The 13,540-nt window shown below is 35.7% G+C and overlaps 1 protein-coding gene across 1 annotated transcript; it reads left to right on the top strand.

The window, feature by feature from the left end:
* Nucleotides 1-1,293: 1,293 nt before the first annotated feature.
* Nucleotides 1,294-11,620, top strand: LOC105829570 (the record flags this gene model as incomplete). The annotated part of the gene is given in 2 exon segments (XM_028192855.2): nucleotides 1,294-1,353; nucleotides 8,802-11,620. Coding segments are annotated over 2 exon segments (152 nt in total), but the record flags the coding sequence as incomplete, so codon positions are not given.
* Nucleotides 11,621-13,540: the final 1,920 nt, after the last annotated feature.

Genomic DNA, 13,540 nt, shown 5'->3' with positions numbered 1-13,540 from the left:
AGAAAACGGATAGCTTTTAATTGTTAGTTATTAAGTCATATTAGCATAGATACACTCACGGAGAGATGTTCTTTAATAGTACATTTTCTAATCGTGAGATCTAAACCACGATATTATTTAAAAATGGAAACGATTACTCGAAAGGATTGCAGAATCTGCTATCCAGATATCGATCGTTATAGACAAGGAGAGAAGACGGATGACACCGGAAACGTCAGGTTCTTTCGTGCCTCGTGGATTTCATTTCCGACTGACCGAGTTACGCGACGGTTCCTACGATTTATTAACCAGTATAGAAAGACCGCGTCTACTGATTGCGTCGTATTCTTCGGTTGCTTAATAATCGGTCTTCCATGCCACTTGACGTTCTGCCAATATATCCACTGGCAGGCACAATTCAGAAAATGGCATTTTTTTTATTGACAAGGAAGGTATATTTTGTCTTTAATTCTTTAATATCTCTTACTTTTTAAAATATATTTTTCTACATTCATTATATTTATCTCCATTTCACAAAACGGATTCTAGAACGCCTGTGCTACGAACAAAGTAGTCGTTCTATTTCGAATGATAGGCGTAATGCATTATTACTCCTTATCTTCTCAACTGACTCATCTGATCCCCGCGCTCGTTAGGGAGCTCATACATTTACGCTATTACACTCTTTACACACTTACCTTCGATTACTGTGCTTTTTACAACTACTGCTTCGAGGGAATGTGCCTTCACTTTGTGTGAGAGGCTTTGCATGGATTTCCCTTTTGCTCGATTACCGTATATTATCTCATCGATTATATTTCTTAAACTCTTATATATTTTATATTGTATTTACCTTATTATTAGTTGGTTTCTTTACATTTATAATACACGGAGAGAATTTTCTCTTAAACATTACCCTGAAAATTGTGAGACAACGTAAACTTTGAGGAATTTTACTATACTTTTAACAAAATTTATTAAAGTTTACTAAAATTTTAATAAAATCAGACAAAGTTTTAGTAAATTTTGTTAGAAGTAGAGTAAAATTTACAAAATTTTGCCAAATTTTATTAAAATTTTAGTAAATTTTGTTAAAAGTATAGTAAAATTCTTCAAGGTTTACGTTGTTTCATAATTATCATGATTTTCAGGGTAATTTTTAAAAGAAAATTCTCTCCGTATATGCAGATTTCTAGATACTTGAATAATGGAAGTTGGTAAAATATTCTATATATATATATGTATATTTTATACATTCTATTTTTAGAAGTTTGTATCTTATCGTAATTTCGAATTTATTCTTTGCTGTTGCAGGAAGCGGTAGCAAAGATGGAAAGAGCAAGGATAATAATTCACCCTCTGGTCCTTATGCCGGTAAGTTGCTTATTTATTTCCCTTATAACATATCAAATATTAGAATAATATTACGTTTAGAGATGCAGAAATTTTCACGATTTAAAACAAAACTGTTCGTAGAAAATAATAAAGAACCATTTTATACTGAAATATGTATATTATAATACTTCCGAGTGTGTTTTGAAAAACGAGAATTTTTTAATTTATCTAGCAATTCTTTAGAGTCCTTTTTTTAAACAAGAAATCGGATATTTTTAATTTTAGTGTTGGGAAATTAAAGAATCGCAGCGACATGCGGCGTCGCGCGAGAAAATAAGTTGTCCGTCCGATTTATTTTGGTCGCGGATCCTCGCGGGCAATATTTCGACTGCTTCTTATTTGCTGACTCTATCTCTTCGGCAATGGAGTCCGATTCAAAAATAGCCGAGCAGTGTCAGTCCCCTGGAAATGAAATCCCTCGGTGTCACACAATCCGTTCACTCAGAGGAACAATGTAACGAACCGTCACGCTGCGAACTTGACACCGCGATCAATTTAATGAGGCTTAATATACGAACGCTTAATACGAACGCTCCTAGAGCATGCATGATATCGATTACTTTGGTGCTACTAACAGCATTATCCATCCATATAAAAAGTCGATGTATAGATTAAATACGTTTTATATTCGCTATTATTAACGATATTTTTTCTTTCCAATTAACAAAAATTACAGAATAAATTTGATTTGTTTAAATTTGATTTTTAATGTTAATTTTGATTTTAAATTTGATTTTTATTTGGCTAAAATAAGATATTGTATTTTATAGATATTGTGTAACTTTAATTTTAATCGAAGAAATAGCAATGAACATTTAAGAATTGCCGGGTAATCGAAAATTACATAACACATATTACCGCGTTTAATATATATATATTATCGTCATGTGTTTAACTCTTTATAGAAATCTTCATAACGAATTCTTTTTAAGGAGATTAAAAGGGATCCAACAGCACATATTTCACTTTGAATGGAATAAATTTATGCAATACGTCTTACGTGCTGTAATTGTAGCGGTGATAAAGTTACGTTAAATTCTTCAATTTTTAACTGTTCGACTGTTACGTAATAATGTATTCTGGAAAATTGTATTTAAAAACGGAAAAAACCTATTGTCCTCTATTTTAGATTTAGTATTTTTCATTAAAATGCGATTGCGGATTACATCTCCTACAATACAAAATGTCTCGTCGTCTCCTAGTCGCCCGAAAAAAGTCGTGGAAGTTCTCCCATTTCGTCGATATAATCGTACTGTCTGTTTGTTTTATATTCCGTTCGTAACCGAATTTAGTGTGCATCGCGGCGTGGAATAACTATAGGATCATGGTGTGTGCTCCAAAATATCGCGGTCCTCTCTACGCGCTCGCTTCTCCGTCTCCTCCGTCGTGAATCTAACGCGTCTATTAATATTCGCCGGTTATTTTCGGAAACGAGTGCTTACCGAGTAGGAAGGCCTGCTTTTTAATGTGCATTATACCGTCCCCGCGCATCGAGGCATTCTTGGGGACGCGTGATCCACTCCCGCTGTGTCAACGTATCGCAAGCGATCGTTGCGACCTGAATTACGAGGAGATGCCGATGACTTTAACGACGTGGAAAATATTCTCTAAAAATATTTCAAACACTTGAAATCAATGACGCTAAGAAAATTAAATATAAGCTTGAATTATTAAAAATAATATAGTGCAACTCTTAAGACCATTGCACGTACATTTCCTTAACCGTAAGATTTCAACCAATTATTTTACTTACAATTAAATTAACCGACCGAATTAACCAATCGTATTGCTCAATTTCTTACAGCTACGATTAAGGAAATGTATGTGCAATGGCCTTTACGGAATTTAGTATTAATACTAAATTTTGGTAAGGGAATGGAACAAGTTAAAATGAATTTAGTTAATTTAACACTATTAATTTGTTGTATATTGCATATAATTCGGGACAGTTAAATAGGTGTAATATTTAAATTTTGAAATTATAATGAAATTTTGAGTGACAGAACTCTATTTCTGTATTTAAGAAATCTCATATTTCGCTCGAATTAAGTAATATACCAAATTAATATCAAATTGTTTTGAAATTCGACACCTTTTGAAAATTCAAAGAGTTTCCCAAATTTTTCTGCCCATTACTCTTGAACGGTGCATGAACGCGAGGATTTTCAAGTAAGAAAATATTAATAGCTTGACCGGCTTGGATCGCGTCCAATAATAGCAAGTCATTCTATATAACTGCGTTTAGGTCTACATACAAGGACTGGACCCTCGTATCGTAAAAATTGTATTATTAAGATTTTGGACATTGAAAAAAATAATTAATCATCAAAAATTAATAGAAAAACTTGAAATTAAAAATTGAGTTTGAATTTTAGGAACTTTTATTTCTTATTTTTATCTTACGGAGACCAATAATACCAAAATCAAATTCTATTAGAATAATCATCCTTTGCAAAAAACATTTGATATAACATTAAATACGTAGTTATATAAAAACAAATTTTATATATAATTATATATTATTATATAATAAAATTTTGTCTCACGCTGGAAAAATTTCAGGACATTTTACAATGTTGTATGGCAATTTTTTTATTATAAAATGTCTTTTGTGTGCATATATTTCAAAAATTCCTGTCGCTTATAATGTTTAATAAGTTGTCCTAAGCTTATTATCACACATGGTAAAATCCATAGTGTATCTTTTGATAAAATATAACGAAAAATTGTTTCCATGTGAGTTCCACAGCGCTGTTTAGAAATTCATTAACGACGGTTTAATTACGACGATGATTTAATTCGACATTTCCAAAATTACTTTTTCACCGACTGAATCGAGATGAATCAAGAGCTTGTATTTTTTCTTCTCAAGCGTTGTGTGTGGTATAACACGAGTCCCGCAATTTTCTGAAACAAGAGTCTCCCTTGGAGACCGTCTCCCCCAACGTTTGAAAACTCGAGGCATCCACTTCTCAATCAGCTGATAGCTACATGAGAATGACTTGGTGAGTGGGTGAAGCGGCGGCGGTGGCGGCTTCGTCAGGAGTTTCACTACGGGGTTTAACGTACGCTAGAGTTCGATGTCCCTTCGAAGGAATCGACCACGAGCAGGGTAAACGGGAGAAAAGCCCAGAAAAGCCGAGCAAGCATAGGGAATTACGCACGCACGACAAACGCTCTAGGGTACTGCGCGCGAAAGATCGGACACACCCAAGAGTTTGCGTCTCCGCGCCCTATAGGTACACGCTATCGGTATTGATCCGCACGCACCGGCTCTCCTCCGCGGCCCTCCAGGGCACCATCTTCCTTCCTTCCTTCCTTCCTTCCATCCCTCGACCGTTCATTGGCCTGCCGCACCGCTCCGACACGTCACTCTCTATTACTCTCTCCTCTCCGTCTCTCTGTTTCTCGACATGACCCTTCGCGACCTCGATCGCGGGTCAATCCCTATCTCAGCTTCCAGAATACTTGGGAAAAAAAAACAGAAAAAGTTTGCACTAAGTTGGATCACAATAACGATTATCTGATCTATCACGGATAGTATGGCGACGTTCTATCTGAACTTTCGAAATACTGAAGCAGTTTATCGTTAGATCATAGAAACGTTTTGATTACTCCAATTGAGCATTAAACACATCTACCTGTGCATGTGTGATTATCAGTTCGAGATATAAAACTTTCATACAAGATAAAGTTGAAGATCGCATGAATTGTGCATGTCGTATTGAACAGATTATAAGTACAATCAAACCAATTATATTAAAAAGTCTGCAAAATTTATAATTAGAGAATTTAGTCTACCAAGAAAAATTAAAGAACTCTCATGAAACTTATGAAACTCTCTGTAAAATTGTTCCTTTTTGAAGATTTAATTTTTACTCTTTCGTAATTTTTTATATTTATGATATATTTTCTTATTATATTTCTTTCTTTCTTAGAGAAATATAAGAATAACAATCTTGCGCAAAATAAAATATTTGTAAATATTATTTTTCAAATTTCAAAGCTATATAAAAACTTAATTCTTTTCTTATAATTATCTTCTTGTAAAAAAAATAGAAATCAGATAATTAAATTTATTTTTACTTTGCATTGTTTTAATTTTGCCCGATAGAAAGTTAGACAATTCTCGGGAAATTTTTTATCGAGGTTTAAGTAAGCGATACAATTGTACTGTTTTGCTGCAGTTTACCGTCTACATGCGGGTATCGTAGAGATTCCATCGCGTTCACAAAATTAAACGTCGTTCGCATGTGAGCACGTTGAAAAATCAACGTGCTCCGTCAATTATGCGGTGGATGCGTGCACGAAATGCAAAACGCGCGCATGAGTGCACGTAGAAAGCGACCCCCATAACATGGTGTCTACTAATCGCTGCTACAGCTGGGAAAGTATTGATTCGTTGTCACACGTTGTGTGAGTAACATTTTGCCAAAAACAACACCAACATTAAAATTGCATATTTCTAACAATTTTCACGTCACAATTTAATAATATATTAGCATGAGGAAATAATGTATAAAGATTCAAAATGATGGCTTTTCATTTTCCAATTACAAGTACTATTAAATATTATACATGAAAAATAAAATTCTTATACAGAAATAAATTTTGCTTACATACGAATGGATTTAATAAAGTTATAAATTAAAATTAAATTTTATTTAAACCATAGAATTAATAATGTTATATTAAATTAATTTTTATTTTATAGACATCTTACTACATCGTTCTACTTTTCGCCGATAACTCGGGAACAAATAACCGCGAAGCCACTTTTGATTTAAACTTTTTGCCGCAATTTTCAACCTTTGAAATTAAAATATTAGAGTTGGGTAGTAACTAGTTAAAAAATAAAAACTAAAGTTGAAAAGTTAACTTCTAGCTTAACTTTAAATATCTAACTAGTTATTTTAAAAATATAACATAAACTTCAACTTTTAATGTAATTAAATTAACTTTGTAAGCTATTAACTTTAATTTAGTTTTTCAAAAGAATTAATTTTCCCAACTCCATAAAAGAATTAAGAAAATTTTTATCATTCACCAAAAATTCCAGGAACTCCCTCTCATCTAGATCTAAGCACAGATGTTACCTTGACACGCTATCGCGTCGCTCAAAGTCATGGTGAATCGAAGACGTTTGTGACGTCCTCGAGAGACTCTAAACGAGTTGTATGCACAATCTCGACCATACTGTCGACATGAGGAGTATGTACGTAACTGTAATCAGCGCATGAGTGTTCTGAGCGATTTACATCGGAACTTGTCGACGAGTCGCATTTCTTTAAATGCTTTCCATTTAGCAAACGAGCTGATACGATTTGATTCGCAGTGTCATTACTGCCTCTCGTTTGATTTGTATCGTTGCATGTCGATTCGCGAGTTATTATTATTTTGATGGGGGTATCGAAAAAGATGGAAAGAAGAAAGGAGATTTAGAAATTGCAAATTAATATTAAGCTAACGAAAAAAAAATTTCTTCTTTATTTATTCTATATTATAAACATTAGTCATTATAATACCTCTCAAACTGATAGTAGATCTATTGCACAAAAAATAAGAAACGTCTCTGTTCTTCCTCTGGCATAATTATGAAATTATATCTATATAAATAAAAATATAAATGTTTGTTTGTCATCTAAGATCTTCGTAAGTTTTTCACCGATTGCTTTGAAATTTTGAACACAATGTTGCATTCGAAAACGGGAGTGTTCTTATGGGGTTTGATTTTGGATATACCGGTGTTTAAAAAATGAATGCCATAATTTAAGTGTAAAAAATAGTTTTTCATTAATATTACTGAAATTTTGACACATTGAGACGGGGAGAGACCGGGAGAGACGGGGAGAGACCGGGAGAGACGGGGAGAGACCGGGAGAGACGGGGAGAGACCGGGAGAGATGGGGAGAGACCGGGAGAGACGGGGAGAGATCGGGAGAGACCGGGAGAGACCGGGAGAGACGAGTAGAGACGGGGAGAGACCGGGAGAGATCGGGAGAGACCGGGAGAGACGGGGAGAGACCGGAGCAACGCGTGGCAGGGCATAACTAGTATACCTATAAAGCTAAAACGTTTTGTATTTGATAAATATATTCCATTTATGTCATTATATTAATTTAACTTATTTTTTTAAATTTAATCTAACTTATTTAATTTTAATGTAACTTTTAACTGAAATTAATTTTTTATTCTGCAATTTTTAACGTAACTGAATTCATTTTATAAGCCATTAGCTTTAATTTAATTAAAAATTTTTTTATCTTAGCCAATCTTGGTTTGAGATAATACTCAAAGTCAATACGATATCGTCGCAATGTCTGAAGACCACGTAACACCGTTTACGGCTTTCGTCTGATGGTTAACATGTTGGCAAATTGATTGTCAGCCGTGTAAAATCGTGTTTCCAACGGATCCGGCAACGGTAACGGAAACCGCAATGCAGCGCGGCAATGCACTTTCAAGTGAACATCGACTGTGTGATCTGCGGCTTGCGCGGACGCGATCGTTCGGAAACTATTGAGTGGTAAATTCACACTTGCTCGCCGCCTCTGATTTTGATTATTTCAATATACTTATCCATCAAGATTAATGTTCTTTTTTTTTCAAATTCCTAGAGTGCAATCCACTTGACGCTACAATTGAATCCTAAGCATTTTTTTAGATCGGTCAATTGCAACAAATATAAGAATGACAGAAAAGGATACTTGATTTAAATAAATAGTTAATTGAATATACTAATAACAAATTTTGATTTTTTAAATATTTATTTCAAACATTTTCTATAATTTAGTTATTTGTTTAAAATTAATATTATTAATTTTTTAATGAAATATGTTATCAGTACTTTTCAAATAACTATTTATTTGAATCAAGTACCATTTCCTGTTAGCGTGCTCTCTGTAAAGTAAATATTGTCTTCGAGTTCATGAAACATATCTGAAATCAAATAAGGAAGTTAAAACGACAGATAAAACATGTACTATGTACATGCGTCAATTGAGAAAGATAAATTGAACTTCTTATCTTCTACTCTTACAGGTACTCTATCGAGTAAAACAATTTCCTTGTAAAGTCGATACGCTTCCTTCCTCAATCAACAAATTCGTTTTTTTTTTTTTTTTGTAAGATAAATTTTATACCCTTGAACTATTCAGGTGTAGGATTGCTCTATATTTTCGATTATATTTGAAGACTTCTTTTATAATGAATGACCTTAGATAATTCAAACACTGAGTGCCTCTATAAATACGTAAATCTATATCACTTAAAAGAAGGAAAAGTGTGACGTGTGTGGCAGCTGCGGCTTTCATAAATCACGAGTATGATGACACCTGCGACACACTCGGCTTCTCGAGTAACGTCGCCGTTGGCGAGAAGTTGGCTGTAAATCTTGACATCCTGGACGGGTCGGTTTTCTGTTGCAGGATGCGCGGACGGTGGCGACGCGCCCAAGAAGAAAGGCTTCTTCAAGGGCTTTTGGAAGCGATCGCGCCACTATTCGCTGGAGAACCAATAGCCCAGGTGCGCGAGGGTGACGAGCCACCATCATCAGCGGTACAGGCAGACGCGGCAGCAGCAGCAACGGCAGCAACGGGGCATCGCGGCCACCACGACCCTCGCGAGCAACCCCTGCTGCTGTATCGTCCAGTAACCCCGATTTTACATCGACCGCGACCACATCCTCTCATCTCCTCGAACCGATCCGACGCATAGCGCAGAACACGTTCCAGCAATGTTGCAGCAACGTTTCCGCAATATATTGTTGAAATGTTACATTACATTCTGCGCTGCACGAGACGTCCCTTTGCACTCGCGACGGTGCACTTTCGCGTTCCTCTCGCATACGGAATTCGCGCGCGTTTCACCCTCATCCCTTTCTCCCCCTGATTTGACCGAGTACGTTTTACGTTAGCTTAAATCTTGCATCATTTGTGAAATAACATTTAAAACTTGAATAACATTCTATGTATGATTTGATAATCATTGGGAGCCTATATACACATATAAACTCATAAATACACGCAAGCATAAACTTGCGAAAGATTATTCTTTACATGTCTTGTATCATTGAAAAAAGAGAAAAAAAACGAACTCCAGATTTGTTGTATGTACATAGATTATAACGATGTAATTAATCCTCTTTTTTTTTTGTATTCACCTTTAATGGTATTAAAGCAAAATCTGCCCCTTTTGCTCCTTTCAGAACAAGGTCAGCCGGGATGATTTTTCAGGTCCGCCGCAACAGGGTGAGTCTTTGCGTGTTACTCGGTTTCCACTTACAATTTGACACACCTTCCTCCCAAAAAGCATCGAATATTTTGTATAATGATAAAACTCACTCGATTCGGTCGATAAATTTATCAACTTGACCATTAACCGACTTCCAAAGGAGAGGATTTCCCGGTGGTTTTCCACGCGAAAATTTCGGAGCTCCCGCGCAAAATAATGGACAACACCTTGTCCTACTTGTTGTCATTAATCAGCTCGGAGAATTTGCGCGGCGCCGGGGAATCCCGATTACTTTCGCGGGAGAATGTGTCACGGTCCGTAGCTGGAACGAGAGTCGTCTCGTATCGAAACGCTTTTTCACGCTGTCTTCGTCACGCCGTCTGCACCGGGTTCCCTCGCCACGTATTTTCGCGCGCCTAAAGAGATTCGCGAATTCCGTACGAACGTTTACGGCGTACGAACATGCCGACGGGCTTTTTTCGCCAATTGACGAATTTATCCTACTAAATTGCCTTTTACAACAATTACGTAATTAATTTCTAAGAAAAGTTGAAAGTTTTTAATAAACACACTAACATTTACCGTGGCGTATCCATTAGAACGCTAAGAGAAAGGTATTTTGTAAAACGCAAAGAATCCTTTTGATAACAGCCCCAACAACATATTTGTTTTCTTTTTTTGTAATATCTATGTTATACTCGCAAATACAAAATACTTGTCTCTCAATGAACATTCTCGACGACGACAGTGTTTCGAACACTTTCCTATCGTAAGCGGTCCTATCGTAAGATTCTTTTATCGCTGTTACGTGAAGTGCATTTCGTCGATTGGCGAGACCGCGTCGCTTTTACAATTCAAATCTTTCCAGCATCCTCTCCTTTTGTAATCGAGAAACGCACCCCCGCGTTTGTAGAGATAAAATGAGAAATAGAATAATAATAACAATAAACAATTAAATGCAGAGTATATATTTGAGTGTACTCGACTGCGCGCGTGTGTGTGTGTGTGTATGATAAGACGAGAACGAAAGCGTGTGAGTAAAAAGAGAGAAAGAGATAATATGGGCGCAAATGCGACGAAAAGAGGATATCATACCATTATTATTGATACGATTGTAAGTTCATAGAATCATTAACACGTTGTAATGTTATTATTATTATAATGGGACGATCACACGCGCGTGCGCGTATAGTATAGATACGTACGTACTGGCGTACACATACACATACCCACACTCTGACACGCGTTAATGCTAAGTGGAATAATATTATTGATTAACATTATTGCCAATAATATACGATTAACTTGCGGTTATAGCTGATAATGTAAACGAAGAGACAGGACCCGGACGATAACGATGATAACTACGATCCGTATGTATTTAATAGAATTTTTAAGTCAATGTGTCGCATTCATCCCCTCGGATATCCGACAAGGACGACCGCCGGCTGTAACGTCAATCGGTCGAATGCCAAAGATTCGGTCCCGTGGTGCGTCGAGCTGGAGAGAAACTGCCGTAGGAGGAGAGGAGAAAACCGTCGTTGAGCCAACCGTTCTATCTTCTCACGCGCGCGCATACATTTGTAAAATATATTTCCATTGATTTCATATTCTCGCCAATACAATTCGATTGCGACATTTGTATCGAAAAGGTGAACGAAAGGAGGAATTGGCGTTACTCCGTTCCCGGAAATTTGTGTTTACGATCAGATCGTGAGCGAAAGGTCTGCTTTTCTCTTGCAAACGATAAAATGATATCTGAATGTAGGAATAATTTCAATGGGGAAAAAAGATGTCGGAGGCAAAAGGATATTCAACGTCGTGGAAAGTTTCACCGAACATCGCGCGGAGGATTATATTGCTTTCTGTCTCGGCTCATCTCGGTATGTTCGTCTCACTTTTTTGCGCGAAGGACCTCCTCAGGCGTATCTTCTTGCCTCTGACGTTCTCGATTACTCGTTAAATGTTAGAACAAATTGACAGACGCTTGAGAAATATAATTTATCTTACTAAACGTGTTCTATTTTATTATTTCTATGTGATCTCCAGGGTTCGCCGAACCGTTTTATTTACGTGAATTCTTGCTCACGATTTCTTCGCGAACGAACGGTCGTCGTTCTCGGGGTTCTCCTATTCGACAAAACTATACGTACGCCGTTCTTTATTTTCCGTTAATAAAAAATAGAAAAGAAGCGAAGAAATTCCGCGCGGTGTTTTCACGTGGACGAAATCTCGATCAGTCTCAGAATTTAGAATAACAACGGCGGCAGGCGCAACACGCGACAGGTTTCTCAATCGACAAAAGACAATGGGCATTTACAAAGCATCTGTCATGGCGCGGCACAAGCGTTACCTAACACTTTGTCGCTCGTCCGTCGACGTTACCAATAAGTCTCTTGAAAAGTAATCTAAATAAGCGTAACACTGTGGAGCGTTAAGGGATAATCTCTTGTGAAAGGTAAAGAAAAGAGACTTTCGAAGAATTTTTTTAGACATAAAAACCAGTTAATATTAATTTTTGCATACTTTTCTACTACTACTTTAATAATACTTTGCAAAGCATAATGACTTATGTATTTATGAACTTTCCTCTTATTCAAAAAACATCCGATAATATTCGCGGCTTGCTTTTTTGCCTATAAGTTCATCAAATCGTTAAATATTGACAAAATGCTCAGGGAATGTATTTTAAACACTTCAAACATGAAGAATGTTAAAATTAAAAATGGACTTTTTTGACCTTTCGAATAAAAAGTACTCTCTTAATACTATTATTGTCGCGTCTCACAGATCAGATTAGGTCAACTTAAAGTTGAGGCAATGATGAACAAATATACTTCGTAATCCAAGAAGCAGGACTGAAAGTAGAACTAATCGATTTCTAATGAAAGTTGGGTAAATCCTATTCGCTAATTCAAAGTATTCTAAATAAATGTTAACAAAAATATGTGATAGTAAGTTTATATTATGATATGCTGAAGGACATATATCTTAATTTTTCACAAGTTTTTTAACCTTCTCAAGACGGAGATTTCTGATAATACTGAAGTATATAAATTTATGATCTTCTAAAGTTTGAAATTATTCTTTTCAATTTTCAGAATTAAAAAAATTTCAACATTTAAAACCGCAATGTTTTTAAATTTGGATTTTAGACTCAAGGTAAGCATCGCCAAAAAGCTCCAAAGCTAAAATTTCATAAAAATCGATCAAGTAGTTTAGAAAATAAAAGAGAACGACCCAGATATGTCACCCGTTTTAAAAGGGTTAAATATATCTTCAGCATTTTAGCTATCGCTTTCAGAAATTGCAAAATTTTAGACGAAATTTATAGACTTATTTCATTCTTGAATCTTTCTAGTGTTAACTATCTCTAATTTGTCCACGTGCCGAGATTTCATCGGCAAACTAAGAGACAGTTCGGCATCATTAATGTGACGTGCCATACATTAATAAGACCATCTTGGAGAACACGTCGCGTGCATTTCCCCGTCATTCGTAGGAGATCCGGTGTCATCTGCGAGACGCTGTTTAACGAGCGGCCATATATTGAGGTCACAACTAAAGAGGCTTCTAGATACTCAATATTATTGTACGATATTTGATATATTATTGATTAAAATTATATTGAGGATTGCAATATATTGTACTTTTAATTGGCACAATATATCGCAAACTCTTTACGTAGTTTTACAGATCAATAATATTCTACAATATCAAATATTGTGCAATATTTGAATGTCTAGGTTTAATAATCAACAAGATCATATTCGCGATTGATTTTCGAGAAAATGAGAGACTGTTAGTTCGACACAGTTGCCAGGGAATGTAATCTGCGAATGACAAAAAATGCAGCTACTGGTCATAAGTACTGCATTATCCTTAAAAATATAATTTTATTGAAAAAACGCAAGTACATTAATTCTTCATTTTT

The sequence above is a fragment of the Monomorium pharaonis genome, unplaced genomic scaffold (assembly GCF_013373865.1).
Source record: "Monomorium pharaonis isolate MP-MQ-018 unplaced genomic scaffold, ASM1337386v2 scaffold_272, whole genome shotgun sequence".
NCBI lineage: Eukaryota > Metazoa > Arthropoda > Insecta > Hymenoptera > Formicidae > Monomorium > Monomorium pharaonis.
The sequence above is the reverse complement of the archived record's forward strand: the minus strand, read 5'-3'. Positions and strand labels throughout refer to the sequence as shown.